This window comes from Stylophora pistillata, chromosome 13 (genome assembly GCF_964205215.1).
Source record: "Stylophora pistillata chromosome 13, jaStyPist1.2, whole genome shotgun sequence".
Classification (NCBI taxonomy): domain Eukaryota; kingdom Metazoa; phylum Cnidaria; class Anthozoa; order Scleractinia; family Pocilloporidae; genus Stylophora; species Stylophora pistillata.
Window position 1 is genome coordinate 1,974,902 of NC_142531.1, and position 21,193 is coordinate 1,996,094.

Genomic DNA, 21,193 nt, shown 5'->3' on the forward strand with positions numbered 1-21,193 from the left:
GCTAATTTCGCGGTGTGTTATGGTTATTCTAGCGCAATATGGCGGATGCTAATTCACAGAATTACAGAACTGTAACGCCATCTTGTGATCACAAAGCATTAAAAGAATGCTTGGATAGAAATAACGGAGACAGATCCAAATGTAAAAAAGAATGGGAGGCATTTCAACGCTCATGTACTGAAAATAAAAGGTAACTTATTCCATTTAATTAATCTCAACGTCAGAGGAGAATATTTAAGCGTCAATACTGCATTGTTTGTGTAATAAGGTTTTCCATTTATTTCGCAATGATCGCAAACAATGGTAGAAATGTCATCAAATCACCACTTAACATTAAAAACAGAACAAATCGGTTCTCTAGCAATGTAAAATTGAGTTTGGTTTATTACTGTGGGGAGTGGGGTCACTTCGAACTTCGTTCCTTTGCGTGTACCCCCGGTATTTGAATTTTTGGGTTGTATATGTTTTGTTGTACAAAAGTTCAAATAATTGCAACGGTAAAATTGGCATGTTATATTCCAATCCAGTCTAGTTCAGTTTACTTGCTGTAAGCAGGGCCAAAGAAGCAGGGGGGAGGGGATGGGGGGCCAAGGCCCTACTATTGGGGAAAATGTAAAGACTATTAGTGAGATTTACATAGAGAAAAATTTTATCCTTTTGTTAATTTTTTTAAATTATGGTTTGTCAGCTTGAATGGACAATTGATTTTTTCTGGATGCCTGAGTTGTCCATTATCTCTAGTTTGCTACCTGATATGTTATTTCAGTGCTCTTAAATGTGTCAATTATCCTTAGTGGTATAAGAGTTTTTATTAAAAACTAGATCATTGGATAATGCAATTCAAGACTTTTTATTGGCTTAGCCATTATGGTATATCAGCCAATATACCATGATCTACAAATATGGTAAGTGTACGTGTCAGCTTAAAATTAAAAGGGAGCTAAAAATTTAATAAAATTTATAATTTAATTTAACATTTTTAATAAAACAATTATTCCATGAGCGCGCGTTGGATATGAGATGATAGATAGCCAATGAGGCGCGTAGCGCCGAGTTGGCTATAATCATCTCATATCCAACAAGCGCGAGTGGAATAATTGTTAATTATTAAAGACTGGATCATTGGATAATGCAATTCAAGAATTTATATTGACTTAGCCATTATGATATATATGAGCCAATATACCATAATCTAATATCTATAAATTGTAATATCTGGTTTCTTACAAAATAAAGTCGAGAAGATTTGTCTAAGATCTTGGGGGCTTTTTTTTTAATAAAACAATTATTCCACATGCACTTGTTGGATATGAGATGGTTATAGCCTACTTGGCGCTATGCGCCTCGTCGGCTATCTATCATCTCATATCTAACCTGCCCTTGGGGAATAATTGATAAGTAGTTTTAATAGTCCTCCAGAGGGGAATGCCCTTAGAACTCTCCCCCCCCCCCTACCAAGATAAATTACCATAGTAAGTATGAGTTTCAAGCCCCCTCACTTCAGAATTTGTTCCCATTGTCCTAATCAGTATTTACTTTCATTCAACCTTAGAATTCATTGTTGAATGTAGACTATGATCTTAGGAAAAAATTTTGCCTTGGTAAACTATCAATTTCCTTAATATCCTAAGGCTGATATTACACCATGAGGGATTGGACACAAAGGAAATTGAGAAGTAACCCATAGGTAGAATATTTTTCATTTGAGATCAAAACCTCAATGCTTTATTACATGAAAGCAACAGAACTGTAAGTTCATTTTCACCCAGTGATAACAAAATTAACTGTCTTTCTTAGGAAATTGCAAGGGAAACAAGAAACTGGCAGTTGTGGTTGTGATTGAGGTAAAGGTCAAATTTGTATTTTGGAGCTATCGCATTAATAGATTAACTTCCTTTTGGGAGTGACCAAAAAGTGAGAACTTTGTTTACGCGAAACTAGTGTTACAGATTGTTGCAGTTTTATAAAGGACCTATTTGCATGTAATTAAGAAAGGGAGATTTTTAACCACCTTGGTACTTACAGCAATCATTGCATTACTTGGGAAAGTGAAAATCAAAATTATAATATCACAAAGACACCATTACACGAAGTTAAGTTTTACTTTATTCCAAACATTCTGCTGTGCCTCTTGGATGGTATAGGTCAATTGAACTGGCTGTATTTTACAATATGCCCTTTTTTCTGCATGTTTGAGTGAACATGAATGGTCCTTTGGTTCCTACATTTACATAGGTCCTAAGTTTCTTCTTGATATTGATTTATGGCCCCGAATGCTTTATGGGCTGTTATTGGACAAAGAAACATCTTTTATTATGGCAGGCATGATTATCACTCTTTCGTGCCCATGCAACAGGTCTTCTCAGCCTGGCCTTTTAGCAAAAATGTCTTGTGGATGAGGCTGGTAAGGGTAATTTACATGAATTTTGAAGAATACTAATAAAGCCTGCTATTTATGAGAGAGGCTTATTAAAAAAGCAATTGATTCAGAAAACAGTCTTGGCAGAAAAAAAGGTGCACATAAATTATTTAGTGACTTTTTCTCTAAATAGTCACTGTCTTAGACTAAGAAAAAATATTATGGGGAAACAGAACTTACATATATCTTGAAAACAAGGCTCAAATCAGCCCATAAAATACAGGCAAATGATGACTTTTTCATGTGAGAAACATCTGTATGGCTTCATTTAGCCTGATGCCTAAAAAGTGAGTGGGCCCAGAAGGCAGTTTATACCCTTACTCAAATATTTTTGTAGATACAGGTTGATATAATCACCAAAAAGCTACAAACTCAGATTTCTCATGACCTTCACAATGTGTAGCTAACTTGTGGAACACAAATTATTTGTGCAAGTGTCTCTCTTTGATATCACTTTTGTGCAGAGTTTGTGCTCTGAGCCTTTTCTCTAAACATACACAGTGATATTTCCAATCATTGTGGGTGGCTAACATGGTTTTGGTGAATTGTGCAGAAGTCCTCATAATGGACAGTTTTTTCATCATGTCTGTGTCCACAGTATGTCAAAGGTTTCGTACCAAGAGACTGTTAATAGTTGGTTGTTACAGAGGACTTTTGTAGACTATGGGGTACCAGTTGATGCTTCAGTTCTGAGCTGAGCAAACCTACAGAGATGAAAACATGTGAGCTTTAGTGCAAGTCTTCAGTGAATTAATTTTTCTTATGGTAAAGTCACTACCAATAATACTGTAGCGAACTGTATTTCAACTTCTATACGGTTAGTTTTGGTAATGACAGTCTATTTGTATAGCTGTAGAGCAGTATAGCTTTACATGATGAAGAGCAGTAGAATAGTAATTCAATTGTTGCAATCTGAAATTGTAAGTGTTGATTCTATATCATGAAACAAAGAGACAAAAGAAGGGCTTCAGGGAGAGGTGTTTGGAGGGGTTTCATGGAAGTGTTTGTGATTTCACTCAAACCGGTCTTGCGAGCACCACTCATACAAGACTAATGTTAACCAGAAAGTTATTGATATTACACGACTCGGGCAGTCAGAGGGCCAATAACTAAAATCAGCCAATTAAAATGCTTTATTGCTGGTCAATATTCTCTCAGTATTGGACTGGGCACTGTCCCTAATGGTCCAGAATGATACCACACTTGTGTCCCTCTGAACTTCAGTCGTATAATAAATCTCTTATTAGCCAAGCTTGCTCGGGACCGTACTGGAAGAATATCGGCCCTCGGTCTTTTTTGTACGGACCCAGCGCAGTGAAGTCCATACTGTCAAGACCTTGGGCCGATATTCTCCCGGTACAGCACTCGCGCTTGGTTAATAAGATATATATATTTTGGTCAGGAACAATCAGCTTCAGTTAGCTTCACTGAATTAAACTTTGAGTTAACTTTCTGTCCTAATTTGAATAAACATAAGGGCTGTGGTCTAGCAGCACCCAGTGGCCCCCGGTGCCTTTCTTTTGTTCTTGGGTTCATGACTCAGGAATCTTAATTTTTTTATAAAAAGCATATACTGGGCACCCTGGATTTTACAGTTTCAGAGTACTGGGCTCCCTTCAATTTTTCTTAGTGCACACCCTTGAAACATTTAAAACTAGATTACACAAGTCATGATACTGCCTCTAACAACTTAAAGTAATTTGTTGTTTGTTTTTTATTTTTTCAGGTATACAGACTGGCAGTTGTAATAAGACAAAAGTACAGCATTGATGAACATAAATGACTTACTTTTCACACCATCCACACGTTTGGAAGCAGTGATATCGAATGAACTTTCCACTGGTTCCCTTTTGGGAGCATAAGTAGTCAAAAAGTTTGCACAAGCGTCCATAAGAGTCCTCACAGACTAAGATAATCAAGAAACAAGTATATTGTGAGTGGAGTTGAGGAGAGAAGTATCAAAAAACATTTAGCATTTGAGAGCATGTTTTTCTTTCCAGCTCAAAAGCTTTTCTAAAGTGATAAGTCAAATATGGTGCGTGACAAAAGAGAAAATAGCTGAAGGGGTTTTCAAGCAACAGGTTTAATGATTTAACTTCCAGTAGGTGGACAAAGGGACCATGGGGTAAAGGGAGTTGTGTGTCATTATGGTTCTGGGAAAAGCACTGAATACAATTGTTTTCTTGCAAACTGTTGCATATGCTGATGATATTCTGTCAAGAAGAATAATCTATTGATTTTTACTTATTTATTTCTAACCCCTTTACTCTCAGGAATAGGAAAAGAGGAATTTCTCCTCCCAATTTAACCCTAAGAGTGACTAGTGTTTAATTTCTCCGTACACAATCATCCCTGAATCAGACATTAAGGTTATTAGAATAATGGAAATGATCAACAACTATAGAAGCTCTTGATTGTTAAACAAATTCTCCTTGTCAGCACCTTTGGAAATTTATAGAGAACAGTATGGAGAATCTGCATACTGATGTTAGGGTGGAAAGGGTTAAACACAATGTTTAGTAGAGAGGTGATGAGGATAAAACACAAAAACAAAAAAAACAGAAACAGATCAACTACGGGATATTGTTTTATTTATCACCAAACTCTCAAGGTTCAAAGTAAAAGGAATGTAGTTAGACAGCGTAGATAATTGCTCTGAGATTTTGGGCAGAAAAGGTCCAAGTTGTTACTTACTAGGGCATCCTTGTCCGTTTGGCCCTCTGGCACGTAAATTATTCCAACAACAGCCATGTTTCCTTGATTGACATCCTGGAGGACTGAATTGTTCTGCCGGTAAAAGTGAGATTTTGACAATACAATTAAAAACATATCGTTATCAACAACTCTACAACCCAGGCTTTATCTGCCTCGTACCCAGTCACTTCCCCTGTACAGTTATTCCAGCTCTCTCACGTTCACATTTGGGTTGGGTGTTTATCCCCTTAAAACACTCCAAGTTTCTGTGGGGAAACTAGCTTTTGTAGATCCCTGACAGATAATTGACCAAGAAGGACAGAGGATATTCTGTGTTTGAACAAAATGCAAGGGAATTTGATGTTGTCTCTTTTCTTCATGGCCTGACCCTAACAAAGCTGTTCAGTTTGTTTCGCCCTCAAAGCCGTCGACTTCAAGTTAATAATTCTTCTTATTAAAAACTGGATCATTGGATAATGCAATTCAAGACTTTTTATTGGCTTAGCCATTATGGTATATGAGCCAATATACTATAATCTACAAATATGGTAAGCGTACGCGTTAGCTTAAAATCAAAAGGGAGCTAAAAAATCCGGTTTCTTCTTACATAATAATATAGTGAGATATAATAATTTCTTGGGGGCGTTTTTAATAAAACAATTATTCCACTCGCACTTGTTGGATATGAGATGATTATAGCCAACTCGGCGCTACGCGCCTCGTTGGCTATCTATCATCTCATATCCAACGCGCGCTCGTGGAATAATTGTTAATTCTACTGCCTCGTGAATTGGTTCTATCAGAGAATCTGATGTCATATATCCATGACACTGTTAACCCCCTTTAACTCGCAAGATCTGATAGTTAATTCTTCCTATAGCTGCTCCACATCTCCTTGTAAGTTTGTTATGAGAATTTGGTGTTCAATCAAAGTAACAACTACTTGATAAATTAGAGTATTTTCACTACCTGTGCTGGATAATGTAGGGATATTGTAGGGAGAAATTACATGTCAATCACTTCTGGGAGTTACAGGTTAACAGCAGTGTGAGAGACACTAAGATCCTTTTCGAAGAACAGGCCCCGGTTGTTCAAAGGATGGATAACGCTATACAGTGGATAAATCTCTATCCGGTGGATAGCACAGTACGTTTTGGTAACACTTATCCGCTGAATAGCGATTTATCCGATGGATAGCGTTATCCGCTCTTTGAACAACTGGAGCCTGGACGACAACTAATTATGCTCAGAATCCGGGCACTGATGCACCAACCCACCCTGCCCTAACCACCTCTGCCACACCTCTACTGTACTGCGCTTCATTCCTTTCGTCGTCAGCGTTTTAGTGTAGAATACGAGCATGTGAAGAAAGCGCTGCTAGAGTGAGTGCGCACAGTCTACCCAGATTTTGCGATTGTCCCTGGAACTGCGCGCTTACCCTAGGAAAGTGTGCATTGGGTATCTCCGTCAGTAGTCAAAGCCAGCGCTTGGTGACGATGAGCAAAAAATGCAGAGGAATTTCGGCATAGCCCGGACGACTTAAACGTACATTCATATATCCTACAGCCATAGAAGAACCACCTCAAGAATGACAATCCATGTCTAGAAGAACATTTTCTTTATTCCTTGTAGTGACAGAAGGGTACCATTTTTAACAAATTATACAAAATTTTAACCGTGTTCTTTGCTACAACGTTTCCCAATTCGTCTGACTAAACCGTTGACTTGTTCGTACCAACTAACAACGCAGTTTCAAAAAGTGACAAATTCAGATTTTAAAATTAGATTTTAAAGCAAGATCCCTGACTGCACCATGGTTAGACCAATCTTCCGAAAGTTAATAAAATTTAAGTCTAAATCTAACTCTGGGATCTTGATGTAATCAAGTTTAAGTGTCAGTGTATCTTTCTCATGCAAAACAATTTTTCCAACGTAGTCAACAATGAGGGTCATCAAGACATTCTTGGGGATCGTGCCAATAAACTGCTTCATGGTTTGTTTAAAGAGATCAAAACCTTTCTCGCTCCCTTCTTTCTCTGTTTTATCTCTGACGTTACGAAAAGCCTCCACTGCATTCTTGCTGTCGGGAGCGATTGCTTTATGCAGGTTTGCCCAAGATGAATTATCCTCATCCAGGTAGCTTTCAGCCACATCCTCAAACATCTCTTGGGTAAGTTGGTGGAGAGAAATCTTCTGTGAGTTATGTTCAGCGGACAAGCCACGGTGAGCATGCTCAATCTCGAATTTACTTTTCTTTTCGCAGGTCCTGATGTAGAACTTCCGCACTAACAAGTTTAGTTCTCCTGAGAGAGTTCTCAGTAACTCCTTTAAGCCAGCTTCCACGAAGGACCATATTTGGATCAGATACGCATAGGCATCTTCATCGAGCTCTGTAGTGTTGAGATCGGAAAACTGATTCCAAAACCAGCCAAATCTGCGGGACCCAGGCACGTTTCCAATGTTAACAAACATCTTATTCCAGAGAGCGCCCTGATTTTTCCCAGCCAGTGTACTACAGAATATGTACTCTAATATATCAATCATTTCTAAAAGCCGGACGCACCTTTTTGTTTCCTGGACTTCTTTGAAAGTGCAGTTCATTTCTAGGCCTTTCATTCGATTCAGCATCTCGCTCACAATGCAATGACGTAGCCTATTTTCATGACTGCCCTCTGTAAGCAGATTGCATTTTGGTATAAGAAAGTTCTGTATTTCTTCCCGTTTCACCCCTTGCAAAACAATTTCTAAGACGCCAATGATTTTTTGTGACAAAACGTCCTTTTCCCAGAAATGGGTCGGCGTACAAAACAACTCCGACAAGAGGACTGTTTTAAAAATATACGACGGCACCAGGGATGATTCTAGCACCAGTTTCTTTGATATATCATCACGGAGAGTTTTCAGAACTCGGTAACATTTTGTAAAGCCATCTGGAGCAGAGGTGAGCATTCTTCGCTCGGCCGTGGAAAACGAAATACGCTACATATCAAAGGCAACAGGCACCACGTGAAATCCGCACTCATAAACGATCGCTTCTGCTTCCTGCGGAAGGCTCCCCATTTTAACAGGGAGCCTGGATAAGGGGTACTCTACGGCAAGAGTCAAAACTACACTAACAATGAGATCCTTGTATCTCTCGCCGACTTGCCAATCAATGTAAAGTGTTGTGGCTGGGCCGTGAGTTTCAGAGTACATCACTCCTGATGCACTGTCTTCGGAACCACGGCTACCAAGTATGTCAGAAAACACTGGTCCCCACGATCCACCCAACAATTCTCGACTAGCTCGACGGATCTGAAGTTCCATGGGTACTTCTGTCTCGCTTAGACATTCATTGACGAGTTTCCTAAAATGGCGACAGACCAGATTTGGGCTGAAGAAGCCTTCTTCATCTAGAAATTCCCTCCATTCGTTTTCTTCCAGTGTGAGCTTAACTTAACCTTCGCCCTTATCGCACAGATGAAAGGATGGCCTGTTCGTGAGAGAGTTAAGTTTCACAATAAAGTCGAATTCATCTGGTTGGCGAACTTTTGCTCCTTCGTAAACACTTCCGCTCTGGATAAGAGTGCTTTCAAACCGCTTGTCTCGCTGCCCCACTTTCGTCAGAATACTGATCACCAATGTTTCGAGCTTCTCTCGGATTAATTCGGCTTCAACATTATCGACAAATCTCGCTTCTCTCTCGAAGTCTTCAACAATCTTGGCCATGACGGTTAACTTGTTTTAGACGCTCTTGTTCTTCCTCCAAAATGTTCTCACACAAGAGATCAAAAAACTGGTTTTGTAGCTAAAGGTACGGTTCAAGAATTAAATTTCTTTCTGTTTTTCGGGTTCAAGGCAATTATAAAAAATCCCCTTTTTCTCGGAATTGATACGAATGACAAACACTGCACTTGACATCAACTTCCTTAATAAACACTCGTGTGACGTGACATAAATGGTTGTTGTCATTGATCATTTTCACTTTCGATAACACGATTCAAACACAAGAGAAAATATCTTATTATACAGTCAGTATGTCTGCAGCACTATAATCAGCACTTAAGATTATTTCTAGCAACAGGTGTGCTTTTTCTTTGTTTATATTACAAGTTGATTACATAGGGATGTGTGTTATTCACCAAGCGGGAGGTCAAGATGGCTGGATTGTCCGAGTTTTTTCCCCCTTTTTGTATAGACCATCACTAGGTCGAGATCCATAAAACCGCAAGAAGAATGACGTTTATCCAGTCATCTTGACTAAACAAGCTCGGCCATTATACAATAGGCTTATCTACAATAGTCTTATCGTATAGCAAAAAGATTTCGCTTTGATAAGAATCAAAAAGGTCATGTTTACTGCTTTAAGCGCTGGGTTACTGAAAGTCGTACTAACAAACTTTATATTGTTCTGTGCCCCTCTTGGCCACTCTCCTATGACCAATTACCGACCAATCTTCCGACAGTCAGTGAAATTTCAGTCTAAATCTAACTCTGGGATTTTGATGTAATCAAGTTTACGTGTCAGTGTATCTTTCGCATGCAAAACAATTTTTCCAACGTAGTGAACAATGTGGGTCATCAAGACATTCTCAGGGATCATGCGAATAAACTGCTTCATGGTTTGTTTAAAGAGATCAAAACCTTTCTCGCTCCCTTCTTTCTCTATTTTATCGCTGACGTTACGAAAAGCCTCTGATGTATTCTTGCTGTCGGCAGCAATTGCTTTATGCAGGTTTGCCCAAGATGAATTATCCTCATCCAGGTAGCTTTCAGCCAGATCCTCAAACATCTCTTGGGTAAGTTGGTGGAGAGAAATCTTCTGTGAGTTATGTTCAGCGGACAAGCCACGGTGAGCATGCTCAATCTCGAATTTCCTTTTCTTTTCGCAGGTCCTGGTGTAGAACTTCTGGACTAACAAGTTTAGTTCTCCTGAGAGAGTTCTCAGTAACTCCTTAAAGCCACCTTCCACGACGGACCATATTTGGATCAGATACGCATAGGCATCTTCATCGAGCTCTGTAGTGTTGAGATCGGTAAACTGATTCCAAAACCAGCCAAATCTGCGGGACCCAGGCACGTTTCCAATGTTAACAAACATCTTATTCCAGAGAGCGCCCTGATTTTTCCCAGCCAGTGTATTACAGAATATGTGCTCCAATATATCAATCATTTCTAAAAGCCGGACGCACCTTTTTGTTTCCTGGACTTCTTTGAAAGTGCAGGTCATTTCTAGGCCTTTCATTCGATTCAGCATTTCGCTCACAATGCAATGACGTAGCCTATTTTCATGACTGCCCTCTGTAAGCAGATTGCATTTTGGTATAAGAAAGTTCTGTATTTCTTCCCGTTTCACCCCTTGCAAAACAATTTCTAAGACGCCAATGATTCTTTGTGACAAAACGTCCTTTTCCCAGAAATGGGTCGGCGTACAAAACCACTCCGACAAGAGGACTGTTTTAAACATATACGACGGCACCAGGGATGATTCTAGCACCAGTTTCTTTGATATGTCATCACGGAGAGTTTTCAGAACTCGGTAACATGTTTTAAAGCCATCTGGAGCAGAGGTGAGCATTCTTCGCTCGGCCGTGGAAAACGAAATACGCCACATATCAAAGGCAACAGGCACCACGTGAAATCCGCACTCATAAACGATCGCTTCTGCTTCCTGCGGAATGCTCCCCATTGTAACAGGGAGCCTGGATAAAGAGTAGTCTACGGCAAGAGTCAAATCTACGCTTACATTGAGACCCCTGTAGCTCTCGCCGCCTTGCCAATCGATGTAAAGTGTTGTGGCTGGGCCGTGAGTTTCAGAGTACATCACTCCTGATGCACTGTCTTCGGAACCACTGCTACCAAGTATGTCAGAAAACACTGGTCCCCACGATCCACCCAACAATTCTCGACTAGCTCGACGGATCTGAAGTTCCATGGGTACTTCTGTCTCGCTTAGACATTCATTGACGAGTTTCCTAAAATGGCGACAGACCAGATTTGGGCTGAAGAAGCCTTCTTCGTCTTGAAATTCCCTCCATTCGTTTTCTTCCAGAGTGAGCTTAACGTAACCTTCGCCCTTATCGCACAGATGAAAGGATGGCCTGTTCGTGAGAGAGTTAAGTTTTACCATAAAGTCGAATTCATCTGGTTGACGAACTTTTGCTCCTTCGTAAACACTTCCGCTCTGGATAAGAGTGCTTTCAAACCGCTTGTCTCGCTGCCCCACTTTCGTCAGAATACTGATCACCAATGTTTCGAGCTTCTCTCGGATTAATTCGGCTTCAACATTATCGACAAATCTCGCTTCTCTCTCGAAGTCCTCAACAATCTTAGCCATGACAGTTAATTTGTTGAATTGCTCTTGTTTTTCCTCCAAAATGTTCTCACACAAGAGATAAATAAAATGATTTTGTAGCTAAAGGTGCAGTTCAAGGATTAAATTACTTTCTGTTCTCGGAATTCAGTCAATTACAAAAGATCCTCTTTTTCTCTAGTCTCCCTCGCAGGGGGAGACTACTTTTTCTCGGAACTGATAAGAATAACAAATAGGAAAGATCTTATCATACAGTGACTATTATTCCGCAGCCCTGAGGGTCATTCTAGCGACAGATGTGCTCTTTCTTTGTTTATATTATAATTTGATAACACTGATATATGTGTTATTGAACAAGAGGGAGGTCAAGTCGAGTTCTTTTTATTCCGCCGTTTTTATGGACCGAGACCACAAAACCGCACAAAAAGAACGAAGTTAATATCTCGACTAAACAAGCTTGGTCAATATACAACAGATTTACCATATAGCAAAAATATTTTGTTTTTATAAGAATCAAAAACGCTTTGTGTATTTTAATAAGAAAGCCAATTGTGATGGTGCGTGCTGGTTTTTTCATTTGACAAATTGAAAAAATAACGTGATTTCGTCTTCCGTCGCTATTTGCGACTCCATTACCGACATTGTCCAAAAATTACGATTGTTGTTAAGTCCACTCCCCGCATTTTTTCGTTGTGCGGGGTTAAAGTGGGCAATCTCGAGCGGGCAAAATGGCCAGTGGGCAATCAGAAGAGAGGATTCGTTTCATCTAATCAATGGCCGCCGCCAACTATAAAGTTTAAAATCAAGATTCTCTTGTAAACAAATACTACATGAGAACATCAGTTTATAATACGTTTGGTTTAAGTATAGGAGAGATATTTTTTTTTCTTCCTTTTGTGAAGTAAATCCGTCCAGAATTAGGGTTATTTGGGTGCCTCAGCTCAGTAATTGCGTAAAATTTACTAAATAGTTCATCAATCGGTAGTTAACCGACCGTTTTTGAACGAAATGCACCTGGTGGCCCGCACTGAATGCATAAGCGCTATGACACACCCGTATAACTGAATATATTAGATGTTATAGATTAGATGTGAATATTTTATGAGGACGAACGAAATGTGGTTTAACTCCTTTCGAAAGAATTGCACGGCTTTGACAAAGGTCTCCAGTCTCATCTTATCGTGCAAGGGAACGCTTTCAGCAGCATAGAAAAATATTAAATACAGAAGAATTTGTCCCAAAAGTGTAGGTTTCTCACAAGTATTGATTCAACACGAGCCTTTACTAAGTGCCTCTGGGTACCACCCTACACAAACCATCCATTCCACTCTCCCAACCCCTACCCCCTCCCAGCCCCTCCCCCCTCCCAGCCTTCCCCCCTCCCAACCCCTCCCTTCTCCCTTCCAACCCCTCCCTCCCTCCCAGCCCCTCCCCCCTCCCAACCACTAGAGAGCAATAGATAGGGAATTATTAACACTAAGAGAATGATGAGTGGAACAAGAATCTCTATATTCTAGAGAATAAACAGCAACTCACTGCAAAATCCGCATTCCTTTGGGCAGTACGTTTCCATCACGGACTTTGCTTTTTCACAGAAACCAGACTTTGCCCAGGATTTACATATTCCACTCTTTGCTTCCCGCTCCTTGTCCTTGCACTCTACCAATGTAAAACAAGAAAATGAAAAAAAACGCTGCTAAACGCTTTATAGAGAAAACGACAGTAGAACGTAGCGTTACCGTTGACTTTCGTCTAGGTCAGCTGTCCATCGAAAAAAAGAGAAGGAAGAATTCGAGAACTTTAAGACTCTTCAACGCTATTCACATTTCGCACTGTTGTCTTTTCTTCACTAACGTCATCTACTTTTTGTATTTTTCGGTGGGATAATTTGGTCCATATTATGCACAAACGTAAGGATGCGATCAAGCGTCTTTGCCGCTGATGATCACTCTAGTGAGGACGAAAAACAGTTTTCCGTCTCCAAGTGTGGACGCACTGCTATTATCGCATTTTCAGACGGTATAAATGCTTTTTCCAAATTCATGCTAGGAAGTGTAGCATACATGGCTTAACAAGTGACCAGCTTGTGCGCTATTTCATCAGAACAGTTTCATTTCTTTCCAAGAATATTCAAAACTGAAAACAGGAAGACAGGAACAAGCAAGCTTGGTCAACTTAGAAAACAAAAACAACTAGTGTCGAATTAAACAGGCAATATTTGAACTGTTAACGCAGAACTGTCGTAAATGTTCCTGATAGGCAAATAAACTCTCTTTAAATGTAAAGAAAACCAATTTTGTCATCTTCCATCCCAGCCAGAAGCGACTTAATTACAAAGTAAATCTAAAAATATATGATAATAATAGAAAACGTTTCATTGACCTGGAGCGTAAAGACTATGTGAAATATTTAGGTGTACTTATTGACAGTGGCCTTACCTGGAAACATCATATCAGTCATATTGCATCAAAAATAAGTAAAGGCATTGGTATAATTTGTAGACTAAGGCATCTTGTACCATATTCGACATTACTAAATATATATAGATCACTCATTTATCCTCATTTATCATATGGCCTTGTAGCTTGGGGCCAAGTAGCTGAGTCTCATATGGAAAAAATATTGATACTCCAGAAAAGGGTTGTGCGATTAATGAACTTTGCCAACTATAATTCACACGCCATTCCTTATTTTGTATCAGCTAATATTATGCCAATTAATATGCTTTACGTTAAACTCTCTTCTCTCTTAATGCATGATGTCCATAACAATTTAATCCCCCCCCCCCCAATCTTTCTGGTTTGTTCACTCTTTCCCACCAAATAACCAAATACACAATCATAATACCCGATCTTCATCTGCCGGTAACTGTTACCTAAACTGTTGTAGACTAAATCAACATAAAAACTCATTCTCAAGTGATTGGTTGTAAAATTTGGAATAGCATCCCAAGAAACTTAAGGAATCTTCCAAAACATATTTTCAAGAAAAAGCTAACATCTATATTATTTCAAAATCTTCAAGTTCAGGATAGTTATGTTGACGTAGAACGAATAATCAATGATGTGTCGAAAGTTAAATCCAGTTAAAAGTAGTGGATAACTTATGTATTCTTCTATTTATTGTCATGTGTTTCTGTTTCTGTATTTTTATCTCATACTGTCATTTCTGCTTTACTGATTTAATATTTAATTTCTGTTTCTTGTATATTTATTGAATCTTTTGTTGAGCCGAAACTTATTTAAGACGTTTTAGCGTCCACACACTGCCCGCTGAGACTAGCTCTACTATTTGTGGGTAGTGCGTTATTTGTTAAGTGTCATGTCATGTCTGATTACAATAAAGTAAAAATGAAAAATTTAAAGTAGTAAAAGTAAACTAGTGTCCTCTTTATGTAAAGCGGTTCCATCATTCTGGCTTATGTGCTCGAAGTGTTGCATCTGGAAAACTACTCACGCCCTCGAGAACTGCGCTTAGGCAGGACAAAAGAGAAAAATGAAAAATGGTTTTTCAATAAAAAGATTGACGTCAAACCTTGGAAATCATCTTAAACTCATGTTACATATGGTTTAGCAGACGTTTTGAAACAGGTCAGCTGACAACATCGGAGAGTGAAGCCAACATATGTTAGCACAATATCCCACTTGACAGCTTTAATTGTGATCGTTGCTTTTGTAGTTGTTGTTGTTGTTGTTGTTGTTTTTGCTGAAACAAGCGTTTAGTTAGGGCATATTGTAAAACACAGACTGGATTGGATTTGTAAAACATGGACTGGATTTGTAAAACATGGATTTGTAAAACATGGATTTATGGAAACATGATAACATTGTTCGACTGTTTATTTGTTTATTTCTCTGTCTGTCCCTTTTTAATCTTAATTTTTTTACTTTATATTATTTTTATTTTATATTACCTAATAATTTCTCTAAAAGATTGTTTGATGTTGAGTTTGTATTAGCATTTGAAAATTTTTAAGAATAGTCAAGAAATACGAGAAGCATTCGCTTACAGCGAGTAACCATTCTCAGCATTTTTGACATTCTCTCGTGTTCAAAAACAAAATTCCGCGTGCTTATAATTAACTCTACAATGCATTCGGCGCGTTTTTATTTGTAAAATTAACAACATCTCAATACACAGGAGCTGGTCAAGACCGATTTCCAATGCTTTACGGGAATAGGTAATTTTACAAGGGCAAACATGGAACAAACCTGAAAGTGTACGTGACATACAAACAACCAGGCTGCCAAAAGACCGTAATTTGAAAAATGCATTGTAGAACTCAGTCGAAAATAAATTTGCATCTTTTAAATTTGCGCGGGAGAAGATAGGAAGGAGATGGCGGCTTCTTTTAAAGTTCCATCTCTGACCATAAAACGGCGACGTGGATTTGAGTTTCCAGAGTTCTCGTGGAGCTCTGTAAAAATTAAAGAAGAGCTTGGAAGCGGGATATTTGGGACCGTCTATTTGGCTGACTTTACATTTGTTTCTTCTCTTGTGTTAAAGATGAATAAAACACTGGAGTCTATTTAAGCGCCATGTACTTAAATATTTTCCAGATTTGTTATAGTAACTGTACATATCTGGAACGAGCTTTTTCAGTTTACTCAAGTACGTGAAAAAGTGAATATTCTGCATCCAGCAAACACGTGAAAAAGAGTGAAGAAGGTCGCGAGGAAGAAATTAAACACGGATAACTTTCAGTGTTTGAAATGGTACTACCAATTCAAACACTAAAAATCCATGTTTTACAAATCCATGTTTTACAAATCCAGTCTATGTTTGACAAATCCAGTCCATGTTTGACAAATCCAGTCCATGTTTGACAGTGTTTATTTTACAATATGCCTTTAGTTAGTTGTGGATGGGCGTATGTAATAGGTACGTAGCACAATAGCTCAAGCAAATTCAAAGAATTACTTCATACCAGCAGCAATTACTGAAGAAAAGTGATTCGACTCAGACTATAGAGGAAGCAAAAAACATATTTTCATGCCATAGTTCCATCAAAAGTCACAGTAGAGCATATCGTTTCCTCGTGTTTGCAAAGGTTATTAAAAACAACACGATCTTTCACACAAGCCGTTCGGGTAAATTTTACTTTCAATATTACGTCCCTTAGAAAGTGAAAAATTAGATATTTGGTGTTTATGTACAAAAATGAGACAAAAAATTTTACAGGTTGGTGATCATCGGAAACGAACCGGATGTTGTAGTTGATCTGATCTGATTCAAAAGTGCCCTGCTCGAAACGAGCTAGACGTGGAGAAATGTTTGGAATGTAAACATGAGTTGAGCCGCACAGCAGAGCATATCAACCATACAAACTCAAGTAAACTACATTGCTGTTGTCACTCTCTCGTCTTTACCTTTCTCTGGTGGGAAATCCGCCGAGTTGGTAGAAGATTAAATATGTTGACAGCTCTTAATTAAGTAGAATGCTCTCTGCACATACTCGCTCGTGTTAGTCACCTGCGTATTGATTAACTCGTCTTAGAATTCTTTCAGGGTCTTAGTACACCTAATACTTTGTTGATGAACACTGATCAGTTGAATTCTTATCGAGTTTCGGTCTGTTAAGTCTGCTGGGTAAGGAATGGACATCAGGAATGGAGTTTTTCCTCTACCAACATTTCAGAACATTATTTTGAAGTGACTGTTTCTCTTTGCGATGTACTATAACCTTGCTCGGCTATGGTAATCCGCAGTTCATTATTAAGAGTCTTTTTCACAACAAAGACAGTAGTGAAGAAAGAAAAGATTTATTACGAAAACTCATCACACTTCACGTATCATGTTATGAAGCTTGTCAAACACACTTGTTCTAGGATTCTTAGCTTTGTCTGTTTCAATACGATGTTGATGAGTTAAACTAGATCTGATCAAAATTCTCGTAGTTCTCACATTATTGTAAGATTAGAGGAGATTCGGTACATTGTTTTAAAAGCTTGCGTAATTCCATTTAGGGTAAAAGTGAGATCAAGGCTAATCCCGTAATAAACATTTGTTGGCTTAGTGTTTCCGGACTTGCTTCCACTAAGTTTTAATTTTCACCCTTTGAAGTCAGTTCACAAATTTAAGGAAAGGAAGATTTATCACTTCAACTTTTCCTAATGGATTTATTATCCTGTGACGACATTCTTATCACCGAGTGTAAGTTAAACTTCGTTGTCGTTGTGGCAACCACTAAAAGATAGAACTAATATAGAACAAATTATTGAAAATAGAAACAACAGAGACAATTTTGACATATCAGTTGACGAATAATTTAAAAATGAGATTTATAGTTTTCGCCATACTGAATGGCTAAAATGTAAGCGCCATTTGAATTAATTATGGTTTGAACCGAGAAATTGCGAGAAGGTATGGCGGCAAATTTCTTTGATCTCAAAATGGAACGCATGCAAAGAGAGGTTTACAGAATATCATGTGTAAAAAAAATCAATGGGAGCATGTAGAGCAGATTGAATCTTATTTTAAAAATTCGTGTACATAAATAAAAATACCAAAGTTATAGATGGGAAAAACTTCTTATTTCTTTACGCTGAGTAAGAGTGTCTGCAAATCGTCATCGCTAATGAATACTTGATAAGAAGATGTACCCTTTGCGGAACAGATGGGTAAATCGTTTGAAAATTAAAGATTCACTTCCGATAATGCACGCCATCGTCAAAAACATAACACGAATCGCTTCCTTGAAATAAATATTACTGGGCAATAGTTGAACAATTACCTGGTAAGTCCATTGGATACAGGGGGAAATATGGCAAACGATATGTCGAGGTCCTCTTCTTTGATTTAGTTTGACGTTTTGACCTTCCAAAAGTCAATCTCTCTGATTCCATCCATGAATTGAGTAACAACCGCTCTTGTGTCCTACCCATGTTTTGGTCTATGCCGAACACTGTGAGCTCTGAAAATAAAATTTAATGACGCTGAATTTAAACAGTTTTTCTTCATGAGTATCGCAAAAGTATTAAAACTAATTGAAGTGCGGGTGTATTTGAGTGATACCAGGAAATCTTGTAACTAGAGGAAGTTGTTTTTGTTAGAAGCGTGGTGTGTGTTTGTTTTCAAATGTAATTTTACCTACTTTCATCATTAAATCTTGCGCTTGAGAAATCCAGCAAGAACCCAAGAAACAGAAACGCAGTAATTTCTTTCAGACAAGCCATAAACTCTATTTTCTCTGGATACGACAAGTTGTTGACCCTTTTGATACGGACGTGAGTATTGCCTCGCTCTCAGTTGGTTATCCTGCACGCAGTTAGTTCACAAGCTCGAGCCTTTATATCTGAATGTTGGAGCTAATTACGCGATTTACGTCATCAAGACTTAAGGGTTGAAGTTCGGAGATAGGCATGTTGTGACACTTGGCAGTGTTTACAGCGAACAAACTTGATTAGCATTTGAAGATTACAGGACCAATGACACCGAAAGATAAGGGGCGTGAGATGAAATTTGTAAAAAATCATTTTCATTGCTCTACAAATTAGTCAAAACTAAGTGAATGTTCATTGTGAAATAGAGATAAGCAACCTAGTTTGATTTTCTGCTGCCGGTTTGAAGGAGATCGTGCCCGAACCCTATAAAATAATGTAACCCGGTAACGTTCCGTCGTTTCCGAAACTTATATTACATGTCCTTGTGCCAACAGGTAACGTCAATAGGCCACAAACACGGTGGGAAGTTCACGAAATTTTTACTTAGTCGGATTTTTTTTATTAGTTATTCCTCACTCGTAGGCTGCAAAAGACACGAAATTGTAGAGATATAATGGTATTTATCTGTTTGTTAGTGGTTTATTAACATGTAAACATTTCCGATTTCCCATCATGACTCCACACAAACAGCCACCAGTAAGCAATTACTTCTTTCACACCACGCGCCAAACAATCATATCTCCTAGCGTCTATTGAACAAACATTTCAAGTACTCTATACTTGTATGAAGATGAATGTCGTGGGATGCTTTTTGCACAGTTCCAACAAACTCTGAGCTCTGAAAAATAGTTTCAAGCTTTTAGCCATACGTGTCAGTCGCGCTCTTTCAATATGAGATGATCAAATGGTAAGAATTACTCCAGACCACTTTAGAATCACTGGTTTTAGGATTGAGGAAGTACTTGACATCGAATTCCGTATCCAACTTTCAGCACGATGTTTCATGTTGATCAATACGCGATCCCTGGACGACAAAAACAAAAAAAGAACAAAAAACAAAAAAACAAAAAAACAAAAAAACAAAAAAAACAATAACTAAATAACAAAAAGTTCCAGGCTTGGAAGCTAGAGTAGAGTTGACTGATAAAGTTAGAGCTAGAGTTGACTGATAAAAAAAGTATCTGCCTCTTGGATGTTTTTATCGCTCGCTGTATTTCAGTTTCCGCTTGTTCTCTGGTATCAGTGATTTCAATCAACGCTACACGATCTCGACTGAACTCTATCCAAGAAATGGCTTTTTTTTCTTTCGTTTGAAATAGCTCTTTGGCCTCCATATAAAGACTCAAATCGATAACATCTAAATGTAGTTTAATTTAAGCACGCTTTACAAAAATAGCTAATCATCTGGGTTTGATAGAGACTCTACTGATATACATATGAGAATTTCTGGCGCCGAGTGACACAAGATAGAAAAATAACTTTGCAACTGATACCCTCAGGGATAAATCTGCCGCCTTTCGTGCGAAAACGGAAATAAAATATGTGAACACCAAGAGGGAAAAATGCTATCCTAGATGAAAGGAAAAAATGAGTCAACACTCTAATTTAATCGACTACACAAACAATAACATCCGGAATCATTTGAACGAGTGGGTCGTGGGTATAAGTCGTGGGTCGTGGGTATAAGTCGTGGGTCGTGGGTGTGGGTGTGGGTAAAAGTCGTGGGTGTGATTAATACTTAGCAATAATAGTAATCATTTAAAATATTAGTTATAACAATACATAAATATTATACAACCCTTGTTATTGTATAAGCTCGGTTTAGTGAGCCTAGTATTTCATTAATTTCATCCAACAGAGTTAACTAATTTCACTCAAAAAGAAAAGTGAAATCAAAGACAAAGCCATTATTTGCAGGATGATGTAATCTCTCAAAATGAGGGTCATTCCAAAGAGTTTGAGGAGTTTTGTTCAGGTCAAACGCTTGATCAACACACAAAAAAAATAATCTTACACTGAAAAGAGAGAAGTGTTAAACTTAAAAAAGAACAACGTTTTCAGAACATGAAAGAAGCTTCGAGGATCAGAAACACGGCTATTAGCCGTGTTCTTGAATTAAAATTAAATTGTGCTGTCAGTGCCGGTTAAAAATAAATGAAGTTTCAAAAGTAAAATTAAAGTATATCCCTCTGCTGGTCAGGGAAAATAAAGCTTGTATTGATCAATGACATTCAGACAAAGAGCCGAATGCTTTATCAATTGTCATCTCCGTATCGCGTATCATCTACCCCGCATCTAAGAAAAAAAAAATGAAGTGAAACAGCGAACTGTTGCAAGATAAGCCGATATATAGATAGCAACGTTGCAACGTTAGTTGCAGGTCTGGAGATGTTGGCTCCAAGGTTTTTCCAAGGCACGAAAATATAAAACCTCTGATCCAGTGTGCGGTACAATCGACAACCTGAAATCGCAAGCCAATGTTAAATTGGTCATGACAACTGGCATCGGTGACAAGAAATTAAACGAAGAACCAATTAATACAATCTTAAAATTTTTCTTCGTCCATTTAACTGGCCAGGTCCTTTTCTAAATCATAAAATAAACTAGATATGAAGAATTATTGAG

At 38.3% G+C, this 21,193-nt stretch overlaps 4 protein-coding genes across 7 annotated transcripts; 1 reads left to right on the plus strand and 3 right to left on the minus strand.

The window, feature by feature from the left end:
- Positions 1-14: 14 nt before the first annotated feature.
- LOC111344642 (uncharacterized) lies at positions 15-4,609 on the plus strand. Of its 4 annotated transcripts, none has more exons than XR_002696179.2 (4): positions 15-190; positions 1,798-1,844; positions 3,018-3,184; positions 4,146-4,609. XR_002696179.2 is itself a non-coding variant. In XM_088742640.1 (3 exons), the coding sequence occupies exons 1-2, from the start codon at positions 39-41 to the stop codon at positions 1,841-1,843; spliced, it is 198 nt and encodes a 65-aa protein (XP_088598766.1). In that variant the 5' UTR covers positions 15-38; the 3' UTR covers position 1,844; positions 4,146-4,609. The 4 variants fall into 4 exon arrangements, 2 of the variants coding, with proteins under 2 accessions (XP_088598766.1, XP_088598767.1); XR_002696178.2 differs by having other exon boundaries at positions 3,018-3,141; XM_088742640.1 differs by lacking the exon at positions 3,018-3,184.
- Positions 2,084-18,688, minus strand: LOC148717241 (uncharacterized). The gene is made up of 6 exons (XM_088742639.1): positions 18,499-18,688; positions 18,139-18,318; positions 12,942-13,064; positions 5,114-5,206; positions 4,208-4,325; positions 2,084-3,123 (listed from the first exon to the last, which is right to left on the minus strand). Exons 1-6 carry the CDS (start codon positions 18,578-18,580, stop codon positions 3,081-3,083), a joined length of 639 nt encoding a protein of 212 aa, XP_088598765.1. The 5' UTR covers positions 18,581-18,688; the 3' UTR covers positions 2,084-3,080.
- Positions 6,715-8,062, minus strand: LOC111344633 (uncharacterized). The gene has a single exon (XM_022951878.2). It carries the CDS (start codon positions 8,060-8,062, stop codon positions 6,902-6,904), a length of 1,161 nt encoding a protein of 386 aa, XP_022807613.2. The 3' UTR covers positions 6,715-6,901.
- LOC148717242 (uncharacterized) lies at positions 6,715-12,720 on the minus strand. Its single transcript, XM_088742638.1, has one exon. It carries the CDS (start codon positions 11,427-11,429, stop codon positions 9,570-9,572), a length of 1,860 nt encoding a protein of 619 aa, XP_088598764.1. The 5' UTR covers positions 11,430-12,720; the 3' UTR covers positions 6,715-9,569.
- Positions 18,689-21,193: the final 2,505 nt, after the last annotated feature.